Source organism: Myotis daubentonii, chromosome 17 (genome assembly GCF_963259705.1).
Source record: "Myotis daubentonii chromosome 17, mMyoDau2.1, whole genome shotgun sequence".
NCBI lineage: Eukaryota > Metazoa > Chordata > Mammalia > Chiroptera > Vespertilionidae > Myotis > Myotis daubentonii.
Window position 1 is genome coordinate 34,167,853 of NC_081856.1, and position 23,251 is coordinate 34,191,103.

At 38.0% G+C, this 23,251-nt stretch overlaps 1 protein-coding gene across 2 annotated transcripts in view; it reads left to right on the forward strand.

Annotated features, from left to right (window-relative positions):
* CSMD3 (CUB and Sushi multiple domains 3) overlaps window positions 1–23,251 on the forward strand; it is an 886,927-nt gene that overhangs the window by 230,291 nt on the left and 633,385 nt on the right. For both annotated transcript variants that reach the window (XM_059671887.1, XM_059671888.1), the window contains exon 5: window positions 11,176–11,383. In XM_059671887.1, coding sequence (XP_059527870.1) covers window positions 11,176–11,383 — 208 coding nt within the window. The remainder of the gene's footprint in view (window positions 1–11,175; window positions 11,384–23,251) is intronic.

The following is a 23,251-nucleotide window of genomic DNA, read 5'->3' on the forward strand; positions in this document are numbered from 1 at the left end:
TCTTAAAGTTTCATTAGTTATACCTTGTATCTTTTCTTTGTTTCCTTACTATGTTCCCTGTGTTTACTTTTTCTGTAAGGGGCTATATCATAGATATTTTAAGCTTTGCGTGGCACCTATGGTCTCTATTATGTATTTAATTATCTTTGATTCTGGTTTGTTTTACAGTTGTATTTATAATCCTTTAAAATTATAGAAATCATTATTAGCCCTGACCGGTTTGGCTCAGTAGATAGAGCGTCGGCCTGCAGACTGAAGGGTCCCGGGTTCGATTCCAGTCAAGGGCATGTACCTTGGTTGCGGACACATCCCCAGTGGGAGGTGTGCGGGAGGCGGCTGATCAATGTTTCTCTCTCATCGATGTTTCTAACTCTCTATCCCTTTCCTTTCCTCTCTATGAAAAATCAATAAAATATATTTTAAAAAAATCATTATTAGGTCTTAGGCAATGAAACAAGGCACAGACAAGATATGGTCTGAGCTATGGTTTTCCAACTTTTGCTTTAAATAATAGAACGTAATTATAACATCCCTTATGAAGTCCTGGTCTACTAATTCCATCATCTCAATCATTTTTATTCTGTTTCTACTGACTGGTGTTTCTCTTGGTAATGGGTCATAATTTTTACGCTTCTTGATGTGACTAGTTATTTTTACTGGATGTTGATCATTGTGAATTTAAGTTATTGAATGTCTGGATTTAGTTATCTTTCTTTAGAGGATGTTGGGCTTTCTTCTGATATATGTGAAGTCACATTCGGTTCAGTTTGTGTCTTTTGTGGTTTATTTTAAAGTCTTGTTAGGGAAAATCTAGAGTAACCTTTACACCAGGGATAGTTAGCCCTTCAACTGAAGTGCTACCCTCTGAACCTTCTCCTGAATACTCTTATTTAGAGAGGACTGTCCACCCTAGCTGGAGGACACTTAAAAATACCCAGCCCTCTGTGCTCTCTTGGAACCATTCAGCAACCAGATCCCTGGTCTCTCTTTGTCTGACTTCATGCCGTTTCACCCATTGCATATATTTGTTAGTATTTAGCTAAGACCCATGGGCCCACAATGCAGATTTTGTGAGTTCTTTTTCTGAAAAGTTTCCTCTCCTCTGGAATTGTATCTTACAACTTACAGGCACCTCATGCTCCCTCAGGGAGAACACCAAGTTCTACTCATAATCACCCTCTCTAGCCTATTTTCCTGAATTGCTTAGACAGAAATTCAGGCAATTATAGGGATTTCCCCTTTTGTACCCCCTTTTACCTGGGATCACAGTTTTGTATGGCTCTGGGCCAGTGTTTGAAAACAATTATATTTTGCTAATTTTTTAAAAAAAGAATAGAATGTAAATTTCCTCCCTGTTGCTCTGCCATGACTTCTGGCTATAAAGATAGTATTTTAAATATTTAAACTATCATAAACAAATGCCTGTATTTTTTATTTTTAGATTCTGAAAAGTATTTTAAGCTGAATATAAAACTGAACAATCAAACTATAATCAACATATTTATTAATTACTTGCCTCAGTGCACTAACTATCCCTCTCATTTTCTCAACATGTCTCTTAGGAAGATAATCGTAAATTAACGTGGAATATTTTCTCAAAAGCATATTTGAGTATTCAGGAATAAATCTTCCATTCTGAGATGCCATTATGTATAGGTTTTTTTCCCCTCTTTCCATGAGGTGTTCATCTGAATGAATGTTTTTCTTTGACTTAGAAATCTGTTTCCCAGATAAATTTAATTTCATCTGTTTTAGTATGAAAGGAGCTGGACTCAGAAATGAAGATGATTAAAACCCTTTAATTTCTCTTCATAATCATAAAAAAAAAACACTTTTCTTTAAAACTGGGAACAACATTATTTGTTGTGCCTTGACAAACATAAAATAAAACTAGCAATCTGGATGTGCTATTTAACAACCCAGGTGCTCAGTTCTCTTCTTTATCAAGAAAAGTTTATCTTTAAACACAGAGATGCATAAGGCTGCACTATTAGATGTAAACAAGGACAGTTATACTAATGGAACTGCTGCCCTGTATATATAATGTAATGGATAATTAGTGAGTGTATGATTTAAATGTTTTGTCTAAGTAAGAGGCAGACGACAATGATGCCTGTCTTGGGAAGGAACATAAAGCCCACATAGATGTCTGCTTTACTTTGAGCTGCTGGGGCTGATGGGATGTTGAGATTCAGCAAAGGAGATTTGCGGAACATTTTCCCAAGATAACCTTGGAGATTGGATTGAATGCCTAACATCTGGAATTGACCAAGTGTACTCATTGGCTAAATTTACAATTCTTTCTCTTTTGTGATAAACAAGCGTATTTCCGGTCTACCTACCCCGATCCCTAAGCTATTTCACAAGAAACTAGTAGGGCAGAGCACAGTCAGAGATCAGTATCCAAAGTTATGTGTTACAGAAAATTGTTCTAGTGGTTTTTTGAAACTTTTTTTTTTTAATTGCCATGTTTTGGGGGCAGTTCCCGTTTACAATATGTTAAATGTAATGTATGATCTAAAGACAAAGCAAAGTCAGGTATTTTTTGGTATCTATATAAGTCTAACAGAAATTGAGAGTAAATAAAATTTAATTTGATCAAAAATACATTTTTGGAAGGTGCTGAAATATTTTAATATTTAGCAATTCAATAAAACTAATTTTGATTTTATTTTGGTACTTTCTCCCTGCTCTATGGCAAGAAATTAAAGAAGATTGTTTAGTAAGTTTACATAAATTCAGTTATTTTAAAGCTAGAAATAGGAGTTATTTGATGATACATTTACAATATTATAAGCAATTAAAATGAGATTTAATAACATTTTATATTTAATATCTATACTTTTTAGCAATAGACTTGAATACAATAAGTAATTAAGAGGCAATTGATAGTATTTCTTCTAGATAATTGGAATACATCTCAAGTCATAAGGATTAGTGCTTTAAAAATTCTTATTTTTAAATGACTGCATTACTCTCATTGATTCTATTGGCTGAATCAATTGTTTTCTCTATATTTTACAACACATTGACTCTGAAAGTTATTAATATGTGACTTGTTATCATCCAGTCTATGTATATGTGCATGCATACATACATAAAAAAATTACCACACTATAAACTTTACAACCTATTCCCTTCTCTTAGAACAGGAGTCTGTGCGTGCATATACAAACCTTTTTGTTATGCAAATGACACATATAAAAAAGCAGTTAATATTTAAAATTTATAAAGAGCTTGCATAACTTAATATCAAAAAATGAACAACACAATTAAAAAATGGGCAGAGGTCTTTAATAGACATTTTTTCAAAGAACACATAGGTGGCCAACAGGCATATGAAAAATTGCTCAACATCACTAATCATCAAGGAAATGCAAATAAAAACCTCAATGAGATATCACCTCCTATCAAAATGGCTATTAACAAAACACAAAAAAGTACTTAAGTGTTGAGGATATGGAAAAAAAGGGGACCTTAGTACCTTATTGTGGGAATGTTATTTAGTGTACCCACTCTGGAACATAGTATGGAGATTCCTCAAATAATTAAAAATAGAACTCACACCATCTAGCAATTTCACTTCTGAGTGTTTATCAGAAGAAAAAAAAACCATGAATTTGAAGAGATGGAAATACCCTTATGTTCACTGCAGCATTAGTTATAGTAGCCAAGAAATGGAAGCACCATATGTGTTCATCAATAGATGAATCTATAAATAATTTTTGGTATGCATATACTATGGAATATTACTCAGCCATAGAAAAGAAATAAACCTTGCCATTTGTGACATGAGTGGATATAGAGGGTATTACACTAAGTGAAATAAGTCAGATGTAGAAAGACAAATATATGATTTTACCTTTATGTGAAATCTAAAAAACAAAATTAATGAAGAAACAAAATAGAAACAGACTAATAAATGCAGAAAACAAATTGGTGGTTGCAAGAGGGATGAAGGGGTTATGGGGTGGGTAAAATAGTGGATTAAGAGGTATGAACTTATACAGTTTAGGAATACAGTGGGGCCTTGACTTACGAGTGTCCTGACTAACGAGTTTTTTGAGATACCAGCTGTCTCTTGGCTGATTTTTTGCTTTGAGTTGACAGAGTAATTTGAGTTAACGAGCTCCTTAATGAGCTCCTTAACGAGTTCGGTCTTGGAACGAATTAAACTCTTAAGTCAAGGCCCCACTGTATAGTCAATAATATTGTAATAACTTTTTATGGTGACAGATGTTAACTTATTGTGGTGATCATTTCATAATGTAGATAAATATTGAATCACTATGATGTACAACTGAAATTAATAGGATATTGTATGCCAATTATACTTCAGTTAGAAAAAAATAAAGGTTACTGACAGGATTTGTACCAACTCACTTTGACCAGAGATCAGGCGGTTACTTAGCAAAGAGAGCCCAGGACTAGGTTTAAGGGTATCATGGCTTGTTCCAGTGCTGCCTTTCATGTGTCCTATCTCTGCTTAAAATAAAAATTTTACTTTACATAATACATTCTTCTCTATGAGTCTATGATTACAGAAAATGTGTTGGTTTTTATAAACACTGTATTAAGTCCAAGCCAAATCATAATACATAGGTTCTAGCATTCGAATTGTGCCACCTAGACAAAATACTGCCTCTCTGGCATGTACTAAAAAGTAATCTTTACCTGTTTCACAATTCTGTCATGTAAGGATTCTATGATAGTTTCTGTAGTAATGAAGATATCAAACAGCAGTGCTGAACAAAGAAATTGTTACAAGAATTGGCAAGAGCATTGGTCTGTATGCTGCAAGATCTGAATTTTTATTCTTGTTTTCAAGTGTAAGCGGATCCATTTTTAGGCTTGAAGTCATTTTGCTGTAAAATAAGAATTTGCCTGGAGTGATCTATTCTACAAGTTGCTCTCCATTTCATGTGTCATACAAAGAATTTTATTTGTATGCCCTGGAGCTTGGAGAACACGCTGTATTATTTTTAAAACCATGGATGAAATGTTTAAATGTCTCGTGGAAACCCATAGGGCTGCATTTGGGAAGAAACTGAATTTCCACAGAGGAAGAATACATGGAGCATGTTTTCCATTGACCAAGTGCAGGACTTTTGTGAGGGATTTCTGGCCTAAAATGGTCTTAGATCCTGCCCAAGAGGCTCACCTCAGTGATAAGAAGACAATCAGAAATAAGATGGAAATATACTATTCTATACCCATGCTATGAAGGGAAATGTAAGCAGTCAGCATAGAAACGTACTCACCCAAGAAGGAATGATTGGAGTATCTCTGTGGTTCCCGTACAAAGGCTCATGACCAAAAAGAACCACCATTTTTAATCATCTGCCATAGTTCTTGGAAATTTGTACCAAATCAGGACCAGGCAAATGAAAATATTCACACCCCTAATTTCTTCCTGCTTCAGGAGGAATCACAGAGAGAGCAGTGAGGAGGGGGAATGAGTAGAAATACTAGGAAGGAACACAAGAAGGAAGAAGCCACTTCTCTTCCTCAGCTCTGCCCCATCTGCCACAAGCCCAAGATATGGGGAGCAAAGAACTTTAAGCAAATGATTTCTTTTTTTTTTTTTGTAAGTGACTACTCAAGACTGGACATATTAATTGGTCAATTGACATTTTTGAATTTAAAAAATGGAGAAATGTATTCCTTTAATCCGAGTGTGAGCTGAAATATCATATGTCTGCCTACAGTGTTATCTGGAGATAGGGAAATAAATAACTCACAGAGCTGATTTCAGTAGGTTATGTACCAGTTCCACTACAAATATATGATAGCGTAACATTTTATTTCCAAAGCAGTACTCAACCTTGGTATTGGTACTGAGAAGAAAAAGAGTAGAACTAATTTGTGTTTGAGGATGGGGGCAGCAAGACACATTTACCAGACACTAAAGGTAAAGTGTTGAGGGAAGGCATTGTGTGCTCTGGCAAGAAAATTACAGTACTATATCTCATAGTCTAGACAGGAGCACCAGTTCATTTTAATCACTCTAAAAAAGTGGTAGGACTTGTAATGAAAATAAATAACATATTTACATAGTTTGCGATTTAAATGTTTTATAAGTAATATATTTATGCTTTAAATTTATCAATTGTGGAATTAAATGGATAAAGAGTGGGGCAGAAAGAAGCTAATGTTATCTGATGTATATAGAACATGGTAATAAAGTTATCACCAGTATCAAGGCATTTTGCTATTCCCTGCCTTTGTGGAGCTAGATAGGATGCTGCCCATCTCTATTTATGAAAGTTATGGAATATTAGTCTTTACATGAAATAATAAGTGGTCATTATAGAACCAGATTTTTCCTCTAATGTTTGACTTGAATTGGAAGAATTCCCTGAGTGGATTAAAACAACAACATAAATCTTGAGGCAATTTATTGCACAAGTAATTCAGTAACTTATTAACTTGACTGGTCTAAACAGTGTTATGACAAGATAGCTTTTATAGCTTCAATTTCTTTATCAATCAGGATCTTTATCTTATACTTTCACACTAAACACAGCTGGTCATGTAACCCCTCTGTCATTATACATTATTGGTCAAAAGTAGATTCATGGAGAATTTATAATTCCTATTTGTAAAATGAAAACCATAAGTCCAAAAGTATAGTTAATAGAAAATTTATTTATAATATTGTATATCCATATATCATGTGAATACATAGAAAAATATATATTATACTAGAGGCCTGGTGCATGAACATTCATGCACTCTAGGTAGGAGGGTCCCTCAGCCCAGCCTTCGCCCTCTCATAGTCCAGGACCCCTCAGGGGATATCCACCTGTGACTTAGGCCTGCTCCCTGGTGAATGGGGCCTAAGCGGGCAGTCAGACATTCTTCTGGCAGCCTGGGAGCCCTCGGGGGATGTCCAACTGACGGCTTAGGCCCACTCCCTGTGGGGATTGAGCTTAAGCCACAGTTGGACACCCTTAATGCTGCTGAGGAGGTGGGAGAGGCTCCTGCCACCACTGCTGCACTTGTAGCCATCAGCCCGGCTTGTGGCTGAGCAGAGCTGCATTGAGCATCTGCCCCCTGGTGGTCAATGCACATCAGAGTGACTGGTCATTCCTGGGCATTCCACCATTAGGGTCTATTTGCATATTACCCTTTTATTATATGGGATTATTGATTATATTTCTACTAGGAGTCTAGTGCATGAATTCATGCACCTTGAAAGGAACTGTGGGCCACGAGGCTGCAGTGGGCCCTGGGACAGGTCTCGGTCCATCCCCCTGCCTGCCCCCTCCTACTGCGGCCCCTGTCCCCTGTCTGCCGGCAGCCCCGCTCCTGCCACTACTGCTCCCACATGCTGACGGCACTGGCCTTGCTTGCAAGCGTTAATGGTGCAGAGTGATTGGGGCCGGTGCCAACAGCGGGTTTGAGTGGGGCTGGCACTGTCATAGGGTGCTAGCGGCGGCTGCTACCCCAATCACTCCTCAGGTGTAGGGGAGGTGGAGAAGCCCTCAGGGGCGATTAGGGCCTGCAGCCGCCGCTCACACCCACTGATGGCACCAAGCAATTGGGACTGGTGCCAGACGCCTGCAGTGGGTGCGAGCAGTGGCTCCGGCACTGGCTGTGGGTGCTAGAAGGGCTGGCACTGGCAGTGAGTGTGAGCAGTGGCCCTAGTACCGGCAGTGGATGCGAGCAGGGCCTTTGCCAGCAGTGGGTACAAGAGGTGCCTGCCAGTCCTGATCGCCCCTCAGGAGCAGGGGCAGGTGGAGAAGCCCTGAGGGGCGATCGGGGCTGGCAGCCGCCACTTGCACCCACTGATGGTGCCAAGCGATTGGGGCAGGTGTGAGTGGGGATGGCACTGGCAGCGGGTGTGAGTGCTGGGTGGGACCGTTGCATGCGGGAGCAAAGAATTTTCAGTAACTACCAGAGGCTCGCCCAGATGACAGTGACCAGTGCCCTGCCTTGGTCTGTTGCCCCTACCCAACTGCTCCACTATCGTGCTGCGGCCAACGCCTGTCATGTTCCACACATGTGCCCTGGTGGTCAGTGCATGTCATAGTGACCAGTTATTCAGTAGTGTGATTGTTCCACCGTTTGGTCTATTTGCATATTAGCCTTTTATTATATAGGACTATAAGCCCAGTGAACAAAAATTTGTGCACTCAGGGGGGCCCCTCAGCCTGGCCTATGCCCTCTTGCAGTCTGGGACACCTTGGAGGATATTCACCAGCTGGCTTAGGCCCACTCCCTGGGGGATAGGGCTCAAGCTGGCAGTCAGACATCCCTCTGGCAGCCCGGCAGCCCTCAGGGGATATCCACTTGTCAGCAGGGGCCAGGCCTAAGCTGCAGTCGGACAGCCTTAGCACTGCTGAGGAGGCGGGAGAGGCTCTCACCACCATCGCTGTACTGGCAGCCATCAGCCTGGCTTGTGGCTGAGCAGAGCTCCCCCGTGGGAGCTCACTGGCCCCCAGGGAGCAGCTCCTGCATTGAGCATCTGCCCCCTGGTGGTCAGTGTGTGTCATAGTGACCAGTCATTCCCAGTCATTCTGCTGTTAGGGTCAGTTTGCATATTACCCTTTTATTATACAGGATAGAGGCCTGGTGCATAGGTGGGGGCCGGCTGGTTTGCCCTGAATGGTGTCCCGGATCAGGGTAGGGGTCCTGCTGCGGTGCCTGGCCAGCCTGGGTGAGGGGCTGGTGGGTGTTTGCAGGCTGGTCATACCCCCTTCAGGGTGGGGGTCCCCACTGGGGTGCCTGGCCAGCCTGAGTGAGGGGTTGATGGCTGTTTACAGGCTGGTCACACCCCCTTCAGGGTGGATGTCCCCACTGGGGTGCCTGGCCAGCCTGGGTGAGGGGCTGATGACTGTTTGCAGGTGGGTCAAGCCCCCCCCCAGTGGGGATCCTTACTTCATGGAGGTTTGGCCAGCCTGGGTGAGGGGCTGATGGCTGTTTTCAGGCTGGCCACACCCCCCTTAGGGTGGGGGGGGTCCCCACTGGGGTTCCTGGCCAGTCTGAGTGAGGGGCTGAGGGCCGTTTTCAGGCTGGCCACCCCTCCCCCGGCGACGTAAGCTCCCAGCCTCTCCTTTTTATCTTTTTCTTTTTCTTTTTTTTTTTTAAATTCTGGGATTTATTTATTTATTTACAAAGTTTACCTTTTAAACTTTGTAGCCTTGAGAGGAGCTCAGAGCTGGCCAGGGCGGGCAGGAGGGAAACCTCCTGCTCACTCCAGCTCCGTGGCTGCCGGCCGCCATCTTGGTTGGGTTAATTTGCATATAGTCGCTCTAATTGGCTGGTGGGCATGGCTTAAGGCATAGCGAAGGTGCGGTCAATTTGCATGTTTGTCTTTTATTAGCGCAGATTGGTGGAGTAATCGCTATATATAAAAGGCTAATATGCTAATTGTCTGTCCGACTGGTAGCTATGATGTGCACTGACCACCAGGGGGCAGATGCTCAACACAGGAGCTGCCAAGCTGCAGTGACTTGGCAGCAGCAGTTCTCTGGTGACACACCCCGAAACCAGAGAGGGGCGAGCCCAATTCCTCATGGGGCTGCGCGATTCCACCTTTGGCTGGCTGTTGGTTATGTTATTGTTGGGGCACTGTCAGCCCCGCATCTGGTTTACTGCATACTTGCATTTGTTCCACACCCTGTACAATAGCAACTTTGCAGAGTTCCCTCTCACACACCGGGACTCCTCGGGGGATGTCAGAGAGCCTGTTTCAGCCCAATCTCTGCAGGCCAGGCTAAGGGACCCCACTTGCCAAAGGGACCCTCCCCCCTCACTCCACAGCTGCCCTTCAAGCCACGGCACCACCCCAGGTGCAGCTAGCTGGGGAGGGACTGAGGAAGGTTGGCTCCAGGGCGTTTCCAGTCTGTCTTGCCCAGTCCCGCCCCACCGGCCACTTTCTAATTAATTTCTTTCAATGTGCACGAATCTGTGCACCAAGTCACTAGTCATATCTAATAAAAGGTTAATATGCTAAGTGTCTGGTCATCCAGTTGGCTATTCAACCAATCAAAGTATAATATGCTAATGATATCCTAAGGCCGCTCAACCGCTTGCTATGACGTACACTGACCACCATGGGGCAGACAGTCAACCAGTTGACCAGTCGCTATGATATGCACTGACCACCGGGGGCAGATGCTCAATGCAGGAGCTGCCCTGTGGTGGTCAGTGCCCTCCCACAGGGGGCACGCCACTCAGCCAGAAGCCAGGCTTACGCCTAGGAGAGCACAGCAGCGGTGGTAGGGAGCGGGCCTACGCCATCAGTCGGACATCCCCCGAGTGCTCCTTGATTGTGCGAGGGCACAGGCCAGTGAGGGACCCCCACCCACCAAGTGCACGAATTTTTATACACTGGGCCTCTAGTAGGAAATATATTACCAATGATATATTAGTTGATATGTTATTTCTCTCTAATTAAAGTTTTCTAGACATATGACATATTTTTATTTAAATTGCAATTACACACGTATTTTCAATAGTATTTGAATCATGCCATTAACAAAACTCTATTATATTCTCTCTCAAATTGTTTCTTCATTTTGTTTTTTACTACATAAAAACAAAAAATAAAGCTCAGCCTTACCATAAACATGCACAAAGTGATTAAAGATTTCTCATTATAGACTTTAAGGGTGATGTTTCTTTTATTTTGCTCACTTCATCAGCTAATCAATGAAAAGAAAATCCTGGTTCTGTTATCCTGAGAGCAATTGGAGTTTAGACTTTAATTACTTGTATTGCTATTTCAAATAATGGTTAGAAAATTGTCAAGATGTAGTTTATATTTATATATGTGCTTAAATATTTTTCATGGATTTCTCATTTTATTTTATCTCTATTAGGTATATACACTTGGTATCACAACATTTGGTCTGTTATTTTATTTTATTTTAAATATATTTTTTATTGATTTTTTACAGAGAGGAAGGGAGAGAGATAGAGAGCAAGAAACATCGATGAGAGAGAAACATTGATCAGCTGCCTCCGGCACATCTCCTACTGGGGATGTGCCCGCAACCCAGGTACATGCCCTTGACCAGAATCGAACCTAGGACCTTTCAGTCCGCAGGCCAACGCTCTATCCACTGAGCCAAACTGGTTTCGGCATGGTCTGTTATTTTATTTGAAAATGTTAAAAGAGTTGCATTTCTCTCTTATATCTGAACATTTCATTCTTGCTCTTAACAGCTGAAGATGCATGTGGAGGAACCATGAGAGGATCCAGTGGTATTATATCAAGCCCTAGTTTTCCCAATGAATACCATAACAATGCTGATTGCACTTGGACCATTGTAGCGGAGCCTGGGGACACGATTTCACTCATATTTACCGATTTCCAAATGGAAGAAAAGTATGATTACTTAGAAATAGAAGGTTCTGAGCCACCTACAATATGGTAAGTAGATATTTTTTATTAACCTAGCATTGATATTGTTGCCTAAGACAAATTGGGAATCAAAGTATAGTTACATGTGGGCCTTTACATTTTTGAGAGAAATTTATAATTAACAGGAAAATTATAAGTCGCAGCTGTCAGAGATAAGGGATATTTTAGAAAGTCAGGGCATTGATAGAGCAAATAGATTGTTAGTATTTTGAAAGACAGAGCTTCCCGTCAGTATTTCCTTATCACTCTGTTCATGGAAAGTAATGTGATTTAATCAAAACTTGAGTAAGGAAATTACATTTCTAATGTAATCTACAGTTGTGTTATTCAGTATGCCAGTCCATACTTGATGGTTCCTTTCAAATTAATAGAATGGTCCTGGAAGAAATTTGGCTTGATTTTTGTAGTTAGATCTTCTATACCCTTTTATCTGAAAGCAAAATTTAAACAATATATTCTGAGTAAGTATGGTTTCTTTCTTTAGAAACTCAAGACATGTTCAGAAAACTGCAGTTTTCAGATCGTAATTTTAAAAGAAAATGTTCCTTTATGCCATTTTAAAAAATTGAACGCATTTATTACTAAAGGGTAAAGTAGATTATGAATCAGTAATTAAGTAAAGAATGATAGGATTAGTGAAGAAAAAAAATATATAAACACTAAACTAGGAAGGGCCTTTTAAGCCATGTAGAGGATTTGATGAGAACAATGGGAATTTATTAAAGTGTTTTCATAAAAAACAATTGCATGAAGAGGTCTAAATTCTGAATTTTCAAATGGTTATTCTTATGTGCAAAGATTGATTTTCAGTGGGGCTCAATTAGCTGTGGGAAGACCACTTGAGAGGTGATTGCTGAAATCCCAAAACAAATCACGGTAGCTTGGATTATGATGGTATCGATGGAGATAAAAAAAAAAAGTAGAATGAGTTGAGAGATATTTAGGAGGTTAACGAAAAGGACTCTGTAATGGGCTGAGGAGTGATAAAAGAAAAGATAGTGCTAAAATAAAACATCATTTTCTAACATACAGATTGTTAAAGATGTATTGGAAAATGTTGAATGAAGGTCAAGTTTGCAGTAGGGATGCTATGAATATTGAATTTTTGTAGATATATTTAGTTTGAAGAATCTTTTATATCTGTCTGTATGATTCAGGAGTTCTGAATAGAAGCATAACTGGTATATAGTACACATAGATGGTAATTGAACCAGTAGACATTAGTAATCATGGCTAGATAGAGGCAGGATGGAATGAGAAGACAGGACTAGAAAGGGACTAAGTCTGTGCATCAGTAACGTAAGAGTCGGGCTGTTTTATTATCTGGAGTAAGCATGGGGCAGTGGAAAGAATGACTTTTAAAATTGATATGAACTTTTCAGTTCAAGAGAAAGCAGATGATAGACTCTTGGGAGAAGCTGCAGTCAAATTTCAATGGCTGTCTAAAGGAAAGCATGGAGACTTTGGCTGTGTTTGCAATATACCACATACAACAGGACAATTTTAATAATTCAGTATTTCCTATATTTGAAAGTAATGGATATTTAAAAAATAATGTTTATTATCTTTCATGAAGTAAAATACGTTCAGGATTTTTTCATCTCTATATTCAACAAGATAATTACCTATATGTTTTGGTTCATAGAAAATATTGTTAGTCTTCAATATATCGTTAACTTTATGAGAGAGAGTATATAGTTCATGCTATCATTCCAAACTTTTGGGGAAATTACCTCAGAATTTTTCTAAAAGAACTATTGTCTTCATTTAGTTAAGCTTGAATGGTTGGAAAGCAAAATAAATAAATAAAAATTAAAAACACCTTTTTGGCATATCAGGGATTGACTGAGAGTACGAAAAAACATTAATAAATTGTTCCAGGAATACTACGACAAAAATGACACAAAACAAAAACAGCAATACAATTGCAGAGGATGAAGAAAGGGCCAGCTTGAATGAAAATTATGTAGTGAGAGAGAGTGGGAATAGCTGAGAAGGACAGTAGAACACCAACAATGTGCCTTAGGGAGTTATTAAGGAAAATACATGTTTAATGTTCAGTATTAAGATATATGCTCAGGCCCTAGCTGATTTGGCTCAGTGGTAGAGCGTCAGGCTGTGGACTGAGGGATCCCCGGTTTGATTCCAGTCAAGGGCTCATACTCAGGTTGCTGGCTCAATCCCCAGTAGGGGTCATGCAGGAGGCAGCCAATCAATGATTCTCTCTCATCATTGATGTTTCTATCTCTCTCTTCCTCTCCCTTCCTCTCTGAAATCAATAAAAAAAATATGTTAAAAAAGATATATGCTCAGCTGGGTTGAAATTTAATACTTAGTTCCATTCTTGTGGGGTAATTGTTGACAATTGAAATCTGTTGAAATCAGCCTGAAACATTTGCACCAGGTTTTGAAGAGAAATTCATCTCCTTTTGACATATGATCCCAAGGTATGTGGTTTATGTACTAGTAAGTAAAGTACAAACCTGTCTGTTTTCTCACCATGTTGTAAATTATCAGAAAAAGAACTATGATTTTTCTAACTTTTCATTTTTTCCTTATGGTGTGGATGTGTTGTATAGTTTCTTAGGAAATAATAGTTTTAAACCAGGGGTTTTAAAGGATTTGTGATTGGGAAAGGATTTTTATAAATTCTATTGTTTTATAATTAAGCAATCTTTTTCAATTAAATTGGAGTTCATGAACATACTAAACACATACTGATTAACACTGAAAATTCAGTTAAAAAGAAAATTCAAGTTATACTTTTAATTTACTCAGGAAGTAAAGTATAATATCACTCAAGGGAAGACTAGATGAGGTCATATTTAAAAAACAAATACTTAACTTTTCAAGTTCGTTGCTTATATCTTAATGAGCATAAGTAAAACCATTATATTTGTAGAAATATCTTGCTGAATCTTCAGGTAAATTATATAAATTCTTTATATATATTCTTAATATTAATGTAATAAATTATATATACACCCAGGCACATATGCTTCCAATAATGTCTTTGTATTTAATTTACCTTTGTCATATTATCTATTGTTAATATATATATTTTTTCTTTTTTAACTCTTCTTTCTTCCACAAGAATAGTTTATCCACCACATAACCACTTGTAATGATAAATTCTGAAACTTCATGGATTTCACCTTTTGAAATTATTCTGTTTCTTTAGGGAATGATTGAAGGAGCATGACAGGATTAGGTTACTAGGAATCACTGAGTGCTATGAAGACACTTTTTGGAATGAGATCATGGATTTTGACAGAACTGAATCTGTCTTGTTAGAGCAGGGTAACATTATGCAAACTCACAGAAAATAGAGTGCTCATTTAGCTATTCACCATGTTCTCATCTTTACTCCCACCCTTCCTTCCCATGCTCCAGTAATAATGGCATCCCTTCAGTTTCTTAAAATAGGACACAATTAATAAGTCCTTTGCAAATGCTATTTAATTTTCCTGAGTGTTCTGCCCCTCCTTCTCCATTTTTTTTACCTGACTAATGTTTATTCCCTCTTCTAATTACATTTTAAAAATTACTTCCTCTCGCCGAAACCGGTTTGGCTCAGTGGATGGAGCGTCGGCCTGTGGACTGAGGGGTCCCGGGTTCGATTCCGGTCAGGGGCATGTACCTGGGTTGCGGGCACATCCCCAGTGGGAGATGTGCAGGAGGCAGCTGATCGATGTTTCTCTCATCATCGATGTTTCTAACTCTCTATCTCTCTCTCTTCCTCTCTGTAAAAAATCAATAAAATATATTTTTTTAAAAAAATTACTTCCTCTCTTTTGTCTTCTCTGTTTAAAGTAGGTAAAATCGTCCTGCTGCATTTCCACAACATTGGCTACATCTTTTAATATCCATCAGAGTTTAAAATTCCTTGTTCAGTGCTTATATTCCTTAAATACTATAATCTCAGTGAAGGCAGATACCATATCAATTTAATTTAAAAATCCTAGGACTGTGTCCAGAGCATGTGATGTACCTCATGCTTTTTAAGTGAATGAATGTTATTTATTTGTTTTAGTTTTATGCACCAGAAAACATGTCACCATAACAACATAGTCTCTCCCTGAGAGTAGATATTTATGGCAAGACACATTATAATTAGAAGCTTGCTCAGTGATCACAGAATTAGAACAGAAAAAGGCAGTTATTGGTTTTAACCTTCCTAAGCTACCATAGCCACATTTGGCCACTCCGGAGTGACATACTTGCCAAAGGAGTAAGAATGATCAAGTCTGTGGGCTGGTGGACTGTTCCACTGAGTTGATGTCTTTCCTTCACTGTGTAAACTGGACAAGTTATAATCTGCTAGATTAAGATTTTGCTTCCATGCTTTTAAATTCCATCCTTGCCTCGTTAAAAATCTTCACAGGTCTTCTTGATTGAAGTTTGAGTGTTCTTGAATTCACATATCTATAATACCTACACACACACACACACACACACACACACACACACACACACCATATCTTGCCTAGGAAAAAGTAATTTTGCAGAAGCCTGGATATATACTACATGCTAAAAATAAGGTCTAGTTTTCATTCATTCAACAAACGCATCATACTTTGTCCTGGGGGATATATTTACACTGGTTAATAAAATATTCATGAATTCTGATCACACGGAGACTATAATGTATTCTTCTCTATATACCTTATGATATTAAACACTATTCTGTACAGTGCTTGTATAGAATAGTCCACTTGATCTCATCTTACAAATAATTCTTGTTATTACATAACATTTTTCATGATCTTCTTGATGATAGAACTACATTTGTTTGCTATAATAAAAATTACATACTAGACATAACTGAAAGGCATCCTGGGATAACTTTTTTTTTCTAAAGTACGTTACCTTTTACTTACATAGTTGACCCTTGAACAACTCAGGAATTAGGAAAATTGACCCCTAGTACAATTGAAAGTCTGTGCATAACTTTGACTCCCCCAAAACATAGGTGTCGTTTAATATCAATAGAGATTTGATTCCAAAATCTATTGAGGATAACAAAATGCATGAATACTCAAGTCCTCTATATAAAATGTCATAGATCAGTACCTGTAGTCAGCCCTCCATACCTACTGTGAATCAAAAACAGATATGTAAAGGGGGCCAACTGTATGGTAATAGATGGCAACTGGACTTTTAGGGTGATTACTATGTAGTATATAAATATATCAAATTAGAATGTACACTTGAAGTTACATATTATTGTTTTTTAAACCATCTCTTGATAAAAAATATGATTAATTATTAGATGATTAAAAATTTGACATTTTTCTGTTTCTGGAGACATTATAGTTATAAATTATCTTCCTAGAGTTTTCCATGTAATAAAAACTGGCCTACACTATTATAACCATAGTTTATAATTTTATTACATTATTTCACTTGGTGTCACTCTACCCTGTACAACTGAGAATATGCTGTAATGAGATAAAGTTTCTCAACTTGTATTCATAAATGTCACAAATAAAGAACCTTCAAAATATTTTTACGAGTAGAAATCATTATCATGTATACATGTGCTATTTCTACTACTAAATTATTGGGTAAGCTCAGGTATAAGATTTACTGTTTCTGAGTTTTACATCTCTCACAATTTTCCTTGTGCTTTTGAATATTTAATGAACTTTTTAATATTGTCCTGCTGGGTATTGTGGCATTGCCCTCTATCTTTAATTTATTATTTAAATTATTCAGAATTTATATTATTGAGGATTAGACCAATGTTAAAATTAGTTCATGAATTTGTCCTTGATAGTGGCAGCTAGGATATGGATAACTTGCTGAGTAGGCATTAACTTTAGAAGGTTAATTGTGTGATTCTTAATCTAGAGCTCTAATAGATAACTTAATATGTATAGCATCCATGAGTTTATCTTAAGTTCTAGTTGAATACTCAGAAAAGAAAGTGCTATGTCCCAGTGATCTTAAGTTTTTATTTCTGTGATTTTATTATGACATAAATAATGAGATCCATGAGTTCATATTTTACTTTATAAATAAAATTTCCTATTATGTTTGTTTTCCTTAAACTTTGTCAGTTTTTCTTTTTTAATTCTTACCCTAGGATATGTTTTTCTTAATTTTTTAGAGAGTGTGGAATGGAGGGAGGGAGAGAAGGAGAGGGAGAGAGAGAGGGAGAGGGAGAGAGAGGAACATCTATTAGTTGCCTCCTATACATGTGCCAGGACCAGGGATCCAACCTGCAACTTAAATATGTTCCCTGATCAGAATTCAAACCCTCAACCAGTGCACAGGACAACATTCCAACCAACTGAGCTACCCGGCTAGATCAGACTTCATTAGTTTTTAAAGTTGGCTTCCAGGGTAAATGCTCTGTAGGAATACAATATTTGTAGAGACCAGAAGAAATTATGATTTCTTGATACTTTTATCTAATATTTCCTGTCAAGTTATCTTTGATTAAATCATGAAATTTACAAAAAGTAGTCAGCTTTTATGTTATCGGTAGAACATTTTGACCTTTCCAGAAGATCACTGGGACATTGCATTTTCTTTTATGAGTATATTATTTGATTTCATGTGAGCGTCAATATCAACATATATCAGTGTTAATTATCTTAATAATTATTGGGTGTCACTTAAATAGATTGAGATAGATCAATTGCCCTGAATACTAGAAGCATATTTTATTACTCTTATCTTCAACAATATTCTTTCAAATATTCAATCCTTTATCTCACTGTTGATGAGAAATGAATTAGTCAAGGCTCTATTGTTCTGGTACTACTTACTATATATACATATTGAAGCTATTTCATGATCATCTTAATCAGAAAATATATAACACTTAGGATCAGAGAGAATTTCAGATATTATATTTATAATACAGGAGGAATTATATGTTTGAATAGATGGAAAAACTAAGGATAATCAATAATACAGAGTGAGGGTCGTAATGACTGATTACGACCGAAGGCTTGACCAGACCGGAAGTCAGTGGTGGGTTGCTGTGGTACCCTGACCCAGCACTGACTGCCTAGGAGGCTGCGAATCAGACCCAGAGAGAGTCCTGCAGAGAGAGAGGCAGGGTCTGATCTGTAGCCTCTGTGGCAGCCATTAAACAGAACTTGCCTCACTTTCTCTCCCAGCCTGGCCAACAGCCATGCCTCCATTTCTCTCCAGGCCTCCACCGAGGATGCTGATTAGCCCTGCCTTTCTGATCAGGCCCTGTTGATAGGCCCAGAGATGCTGACTGGCATAGAAACTGACCAATCAGAACCAAATCTGGGTGAATGTAAGGAGCCAATGGCTGCCTAGGAGGTAGAGCTTTTGACGCTAACTGGCATAGTAACTGACCAATCAGAACTAAATGGGCAATTGGGGGCAAGATCAGGCCTGCAGGCTGGCAGAGGAGGGCAGTTAGGGGTGATCAGGTAGGCAGAGGCAGTTAGGAGTGATCAGGCTAGCAGGGAAGGGTAGTTGGGGGTGTGCAGGCAGGCAGAGGCAGTTAGGGGCCTAAACCAGCGGTTGTACATCTCCCGAGGGTTACCTGATTGGATTGGGTGCAACCTGAGCTGAGGGAACCCCCTCCCTCCCCCCATGCATGAATTTTGTGCACCGGGCCTCTAATAGTTATAAATCATAAAAGGAAGAATTTGGTTCAAGATAAATAGACATTTAAAGTAAGTAACACTTTACCCAAAAAATAAATGATTGCTTATAGGTAATAAGTTTCTTTCTTTGAAAAGATTTTTACATAGGTGTAAGTAATTGGTTATTGGCAATAAAGGATTCATGAAGTTTATAGGGATTATTCTGAATGATTATTGAAATATCTTTCCAATGCCAGGTTTCTATTTTTATTGGCAATCTTTTCCGTTCTTACCATATGTTACTAGCATCAAATGGTATATATTCATCAAATAAAACTTCATCTAGCCTGAATTTTGCTTAGTGACAATGCTTGCTATAATACCAACTGATTAGCATACATTGATCATTTCAGCAATAATAATGTATGCCACTATCAAATGTAAAATTATAAAAAATAAGATATAACACATGTCTGAAAACACTATTTTATCATAGTATTTGAACTATTTAAACATAAAATATCTTTTAAAGTAATTGTCAAGTGTAAAATTATTCATTTTACTGCATGAGGGCATAACTTATAGAAAATCACTCATGACCTTGGAATAGACTCTTCTAGAGAGGTTAGAAATTTAGAATGGCTTTCTTTTCAGATTCAGTTTGTGACTTAAGCACAGTTGTGCAACACTTTTGTGCATTAAAGGGAAACTCCATGGCAATAAAACAAGGTAAGTAGAGCTATAAGGAGTGTTGCAAAGATAATAAACACATGGCCTTAGCCTCCTTAGCTCCATGGTCTACCAAAGGTCTTACTATAGCATGTAACATTATATGATACAAAATCCCATTCATTAAGCCTCTGATTGGAGCAGGCAAAAACTATTGCATTCTCATTTCCTCATTATACAAGTTTCTGCAAATGACATACCATTAAAAACCTGGTGGAAAGGTATGCCTTAAGGTTATATATCCCATAGCTCTTGATAATATTCAGTTCAAATTGAAATAACTTAATTATATTCTCCAAGGATCCATTTTCAGAGTAGGTGCAGCTGTTGCATTTTTTTTTGTTTTGTTTTAGAAAGACAATGATAATTAAAGGCAACTTGCTTAAGATGGGAGTTATATTGTGTTATAATTTTAGGGAAACAGTGAGAGAGCACATGTAAGAAAATCTATCAACAAGTTTATTTTTTAAGAGGGCCATTTAGTGTTTACTACATACCAGGCAGTGTACAGTATATACAGTCAAAACAAGATATAATAAAAATGTAGGCAAGCATGCCAACTCAGATCAGCAAGATCACAATCTAGTAAGGAATTTGTCTATAAACAAACACTTCCATGATATGTCCTCATATATAGCATATCCGGAGCAACACAGAGGCAAACACTGGCTCAAGGATTTAAGGGAAACTGCACAGAGGGAGTACATTTCAGCAAAGTCTTAAAGCAAGACTTATAATTAATGAGGGTGACAAGGTATGGCGCCATGCTCTGGCCAGGTGGCCCAGTTGGTTGGAGTGTAGTACCCTACACCAAAAGGTTTTACCCAGGTTATGGACTCAACCCCCAGTAGGGGGCGTGCAGGAAGCAATTGATCAGTATTTCTTTCATAGATGTTTCTATCTCTCCCTCTCTTTTCCTCTCTAAAATATCAAAGCATATTTTTAAAAAAGAATGACAAGAAGTTTCATTTGGGTAAAAGATAGCGTACTATTTTTTCCTGGAGAAGTGGAAATTCCAGGGAGATTACCTGATCATGAAGATCTTGGCATACTTTATTAATACAGTTGGCTTTTATTCTGAAGGTTGATTAGGAGTGTGGGACACACAATTATTTTAAACAAGTCAATTACATAATCCAACTTGAAGTTGGAAGTGTCATTATGAGTATTGGTTGAAGATGGAAAAAAGGTAGGCAAGCATGCCAACTCAGAAGCTTTGAAAATTGGCCCCTGTGAATGATGAAAAGAATAAGAACCAATAAAGTTGTTCTCAGCTTGAAGGTTAGGAGGATTATATAAATTTAATTTAGTAGATAGTGTTTGGCATTTGCATATTAGTTGAAAGTAAGATGGGATAAAAGAGGTGGAGGAATTGAGCATGCCTAAACATTTTCTGATTCTAAATGGAATAAGAAATATAGAAAAAGTAGTAGTTTAATGGGAGACAAATATATAATTATTCAAATATTGAATTTCCAAAGAATAAGACAAGAAGTGGCTGGTAGGAGAGGTTTTGAAGTTGAGTGAGAATAATTTTGAGGAGTATGGATAAAGTTCTAGGAGTCCCTGAGTTCAAAGAAAATTGTGGAATAATAAAAACTGAAAAGGAACAACTTTGAGATATGGGCAGGAGGAGACATTAGTGAACAAAATTGAAAACTGTAAGGGGGGGAAGGAGAAGAACACAGAAAGAGAGGTTCTGTGGAAGCAGGGAGAGGAGACAGTTTCAAGGTGGATAGTGTCCCTGAAGGTTGAAACTCAAAAATCAAGAAAGAAGTAGTTAGAAGGATTTGGAAATTAGAAGAACCTTAAAAATTTTGTAAATAACTTAATGCTAATTTCCTCTCTCTTCTTACCAATTTTGGGGATGGTGAAGTATTCAGTTAAATATATTCACCTTCCAATACTCCCAGGTAATCAAAATGGCCATATGAAGGAATGTTGGTCAATGAAATTTGTGTACAAGTCATTGAGTTTTGCCTTTTGAGAGAGAAATTTAGAAAAGCATACTTGGTTAGGATTTTCTTTGACTATTTGCCTTTCTTTTTATCTCCTACCTTCTGGCCTGAAATGTGATAATAATGGCTAAAAGGGTGTCAATTATCTAACTGCAAACCTGATGATGAAAACCATCATTATGTATTAGCTAGAGTCTAGGCCAGTGATGGCGAACCTTTTGAGCTCAGTGTGTCAGCATTTTGAAAAACCCTAACTTAACTCTGGTGCCGTGTCACATATAGAAATTTTTTGATATTTGTAACCATAGTAAAACAAAGACTTATATTTTTTATATTTATTTTATATATTTAAATGCCATTTAACAAAGAAAAATCAACCAAAAAAATGAGTTCACCTGTCACCTCTGACATGCGTGTCATAGGTTCGCCATCACTGGTCTAAGCTATGGAGTGAAACAAATTAATCCTAACATTTCAGTGGCTTACTAAACAAAGGTTTATTTCTCAGTTGTAGTATCATCTCTCTAGGGTAATGATTTTCATCCTTTTCCATCTTATGGCACACATAAACTAATTACTAAAATTCTGTGGTATACCAAAAATATAGTACATTTTATGCTGATTTGACAAAAATAGGTATACTTTTAATTGATTTATAAAATAATAATAATAGTAATTATACATCTTCTGTGCTCTAAAGTGACTTAAAAAAATCGGTACTTGTATATAAGGATTTCTGGTACCAATAATTAACCAATCAGATGCAACCTCATTAGGACATGTGACAAATAAATAAGATGCAACTCTATTATATGACCTATATATTTATGGTTCAATACAGGACATTCACACTGGATGACTATTGTTGCGTTGCTTGTTGTCGTTTTTTTTAATTTGACTATCTAAGGCAAAAGAGGTGAGTGCCTCTGACTAAATAGTCAGGTATTGCATGTTTAAAAATTCCTGCAGCACACTGGTTGAAAATTGCTGCTCTAGGGCAACTGCTTTTTAAATAGTAGCTCAGGGATTTTAGCCTGTTACTATCTTGTGTGTGCAGTTACAGCACAGAGTTTCTAAGTCCAGGGAGGGAAGAAGTGAGATGGAAAGGGTCAGGAAAGGGCTTTTAACTGCCTTAGTTTGAAAGTAACACTAGACTTCTGATCTTTGTCTGTTGGCCTGAGCTAGTCCCAGGGCCTTGCCTGGCTGCAAGAGGGCAACAGTACATCTTCAAAGTGCTCAGGAAGGGCAGGAGTACTGGGAAGCAGGGAGCATTAGTGATGCAATCCTCCAAGGCACCTGAAGCAGTTTATCAACCCTGTACTGCCAACTCTGGGAATCTTGCTATACAAGACAACATATTCCTGCTTATTAGGGCTACTATAAATCAAGCTTTGTATCTGGAAGCCAAATAGAATTCTAACAGATTTAAGAAATATTTAACTTACTTTAAATTAGCTCTCAAAATACATTAGTTTACATACATGGTTTATAAAACGAGCTTGTCATACACAGTAAACAGGAAATGGTGTTGCTGTTGAAATTATCCACACTTTGATTTTGTTAATAATGTGATGGTCAAGACCACTGAGACCAAACAATCTTACTTTGAATCC